This window comes from Vollenhovia emeryi, unplaced genomic scaffold, assembly GCF_000949405.1.
Source record: "Vollenhovia emeryi isolate VEMERY1.0 unplaced genomic scaffold, V.emery_V1.0 DF939721.1, whole genome shotgun sequence".
Classification (NCBI taxonomy): domain Eukaryota; kingdom Metazoa; phylum Arthropoda; class Insecta; order Hymenoptera; family Formicidae; genus Vollenhovia; species Vollenhovia emeryi.
The window spans coordinates 369-3,918 of record NW_011966645.1 but is presented as its reverse complement, the minus strand read 5'-3'; the positions used below and the strand labels follow the sequence as shown (position 1 = coordinate 3,918).

Here is a 3,550-nt window from a genome sequence, read left to right as displayed (position 1 = left end):
ATGCACATTTACCATTTAGTTTTGCACGAGCTGCATCACAGCCACTTTGGAGGTTTTCGGATGAAAGCGTCAGCTCGGTCATACGTGTGGTGGCCAAAACTCGACGAAGACATTGAAATGATAACCCGAAAATGCAAATCTTGCCTCAAATTGCGAAAAAACCCGCCTAAAGTCCCGCTCACACCGTGGCCATGGCCCTTAACACCATGGCACAGAATTCATGCCGATTTTTTGGGGCCGCTATTTGGGAAGATGGTACTGGTTGTGATAGACAGTCATTCAAAGTGGCCCAAAATTTTTGTAGTGCCTAACATGCGCGAAGAAACCATAATTGCAATATTTGAGCGGATGTTTTCGCAGTTCGGGTTCCCGGCGCATGTGGTTACGGATAATTTTTCATCATTCAGGGGAGATAAATTCCAAACGATGATTAAAAAAGGTAACATAAGACATAGTACGTCGCCCCCACACTGCCCGGCCACCAACGGAGCGGCCGAAAACCTAGTAGACACAATCAAGCGTAAAGTCAAAGCATGGTGGGGGATAGCATGCCTCTACAAAGCGCAATCCAACAATTCCTATTCAACTATAGAACGTCGCTTCACCCCACCACACAAAGAACGCCAGCAAGTCTAATGCTCGGGAGAGAGATAAAAAACAGATTTTCCGTACTGCGGCCGCCGCCGGCAATATCGCGTGTAGAGTTACAACAAGAGCGAGAAGTAAGAAATCAACATGGATCGCGAAAAGTCATGTTTAAAATCGGAGATTCAGTAATGGCAAAAGATTATAGAGGGGGAGGTGAGAATTGGGCGGTAGCGAAGATAGCAAGAGAAGTGGTTGCGGGTATCACGTACGAGGTAAATACAGCAGATGGATTGCGCTGGAAAAGGCATGCCAACCAGCTCATTGCGTGCGAAGCAGAAGCGAGAGCGCTTGGAGGTAAGGGAGAAGGGGGGCCAGCCGAGCCGAGTGTCGGCGCGCATCCAGGTACGACAACAATCTACGGACTAGGGTCGAAAAGAAAAACCTCTACATTAACCGCGTAAATGTTAAGATGCTACGAGAGATTGTATGAGCTATGGTGCGAAATGAAATATAGAGGGGGAGGGTGCGGTAACCGCGCCGCGTCGCTCTCCGCTAGCCGATTGTACTAGAGATAGGTGGTAGCCGCGTAGACTAAATGTGAGTCAGTCGTCGTTCGACCATCGAGACCGTCGGGCGCCCCTCCTCCCTGCCGCGAGCTTGCGGCCCTCGAATAAATATCTACCTTCGGCATCCCCGTGTGGTTATTTGCTTCCTACGTCGGTTACTGCATAATCTTACTTTTTTCATGTCTATAATATTATGTTTTTCATGCCTTCGTCCTAAGGCTGATATTACATTTGCCGTACGATTATTATATCAGCCTTTTTTTTGTAACCCGGGGGAATCCTCATGGACCGTCCCCTCGCCCCGCTGGGACGGGGCGAGGGGGTGTGTGGGACTCGCCCTCCCCAAACCCTGGTCAATTTGCTACCCAGGGCCGGTGTACAATGGAGGGCGCCTACCTCACTAAACCCACCGGGGGTGGTCTTCCCAGCGCCATGTTGAACCGACCGGGTACTGTGACACATTACATCCGGTCGGTTCGGCGCCGCGCGCCGTTTACATGGCGCGCCCCTCTTGGCTCCTAATTGGAGCCTCACCTTTAGTTGGGCGTTCTTCTGGCGCTTGGTCGCGCCGCGACGGGGGTGCCACCGGGCCCCCGCCGCGCCCCCTGGTTGTTGGTGGGGGCTGGTGAGCCTGGGGTCCTCGGCCCCCGACTCCCCCCTGGGCTCCCTCTGCCGTCCCAGATTCTCCTTTTAGTCGCCTCTTACGACAGGCAGGAGATACCCCGGGCCTATTCTATGGCGGGCCCCAGACGCCTGGCAGAGGGAACACCCCTCTTCTCCGACCTTACCGGTCGGCTGTCCGCTCAGCAGGGACTCCTTCCCATGTTGCAGTCCACCCGGGGAAGGGGGGGAGGTCCTTACGGCCGGGGCCAGTCGTCCCACGAATCCCACCCCCCTTCCCTTGGACTACCATTCTCTTAGGTGTGCCGGTACGCGTCTCCTCCTCTGAGGTGGCGCACCGGCCCTTCCTTGCCCATCCTGGGGGGGGGGGGTCCGCCTCCCCCCTCCTGATGCGCTCCGCTTTTTCCTTGAGGAGCATTACCCCCTCGCAGAAACTGGAGAACGCACTCCATGCGCTCTCCTCTCGCACAATCTTCCCTACAACCGCTTCGAGCGAGAAGTCCTCTCCTATGGTCTCTCTCAACGCGTGTCTTTGCACAGCCCACGCCGGGCATGCCTCCAGCGTGTGCTGCGCCGTATCCTCCTCATCTCCGCAGTGATGGCAGCTTGGTGCTGCCTCCTTTCCTATGCGCCGCAGGTACTGACCGCAACAGCCATGTCCGGTGAGCACCTGCGACGTCCTGTAGGACGCTCTGGCCCACGTCCTGTCGAGCCACCCCTCCATGTGTGGAAGGATGGCCTGCACTGTTCGCCGGCCCCAGCCGGGCTTGGCTAACGTCTCCTTCCATCTGTCGGGCGCCCGTTTTCTCGCCTGAGCGTTGATCGCTCTCCTTACCTTCCCGGCTACCGGGACTTCCTGGGCTTTCAACCCAGCGATTCTCTCGTAGGCCCAAGTATACGCCTCCGCCAATATGTCCACCGGGGGCATGCCAGCCAGGAGTGTGGCCGCCGCGTGCGACACGGTTCTATACGCACGCGTGACCCTGACCGCCATACGTTTCTGCGTTTTCCGCAGCGTCGCCAGCGCCTTCCTGTCAGCACTCACTGCCGTCGCCCAGATCGGCGCTCCGTACAGTGCTATGGAGTGTAGCACATTTCCGTACAGGCGCCTTACTCTCCCGCTGGGGCCCCCCAGGTTGGGCATCAGACGCGACAAGGCATTCGCCGTCGCGTCCAACCTGGGGGCCAGCTTCAGGATGTGATCCCCGAAGCGCCACCTCTCGTCCAGGAGTAGGCCCAGATACTTGATGTGGGATCCTACCCTGATGCGCATGTCCCCCACAACGATGTGGGTTTCCGGGGGCGGCCCATGGTTCCCTCCATGCATGAATACCGCCTCCGTTTTCCCAGCCGCCACTTTGAGGCCCAGTCCACTGATGGCCCGGACCGTGCATGCCACCAAGATGTTGGCGATGACGGTGGGCCTCCTCCCAGCTCCTCCCCTCGGCGAGCACCAGTGTGTCATCAGCGTAACACACTAACACCGCCCCCGAGGGGAGGGCCGTCTCCAACACCTTGTTGTACGCAACGTCCCACAGGACCGGTCCTAGGACCGAGCCCTGCGGGACGCCACTTTCCGCGTTCCAGGACCTGGTCGCGTTCTCTCGGTCCTTGCAGGATATTGTCCTCCCCGAGAGGTACTTATTAATGACCCCTCTCAGGTACGTCGGCACCCCTAGGTCACCAGTGCCCTCCTGGGGATGGTTGCATGGGGGAGGGAGTTAAAAGCATTCGCGATATCCAGTGCTACCGCGAGCACCACTTCCCCCCCCCCC

At 57.5% G+C, this 3,550-nt stretch overlaps 2 protein-coding genes across 2 annotated transcripts in view; one reads left to right on the top strand and one right to left on the bottom strand.

Annotated features, from left to right (window-relative positions):
- The window catches only part of LOC105556898 (uncharacterized protein K02A2.6-like), a 3,713-nt gene extending 3,077 nt beyond the window's left edge, over positions 1 to 636 (top strand). The window contains exon 2 of the mRNA XM_012004009.1: positions 20 to 636. Within this exon, the coding sequence (XP_011859399.1) occupies positions 20 to 636 (617 nt within the window). The remainder of the gene's footprint in view (positions 1 to 19) is intronic.
- Positions 637 to 1,647: 1,011 nt separating this feature from the next.
- LOC105556897 lies at positions 1,648 to 3,240 on the bottom strand. The gene is made up of 2 exons (XM_012004008.1): positions 2,197 to 3,240; positions 1,648 to 1,854 (listed from the first exon to the last, which is right to left on the bottom strand). The coding sequence occupies exons 1-2, from the start codon at positions 3,238 to 3,240 to the stop codon at positions 1,648 to 1,650; spliced, it is 1,251 nt and encodes a 416-aa protein (XP_011859398.1).
- Between the last annotated feature and the right edge of the window lie 310 nt (positions 3,241 to 3,550).

Bases quoted from the DNA above. Each gene is read 5' to 3' on its own strand.
- LOC105556897 (XM_012004008.1), bottom strand. From the start codon at position 3,240: ATGACACACTGGTGCTCGCCGAGGGGAGGAGCTGGGAGGAGGCCCACC. The intron at 1,855-2,196 runs GTAATGCTCCTC...GCCTGTCGTAAG, and splicing joins TCTCCAGTTTCTGCGAGGGG to AGGCGACTAAAAGGAGAATC.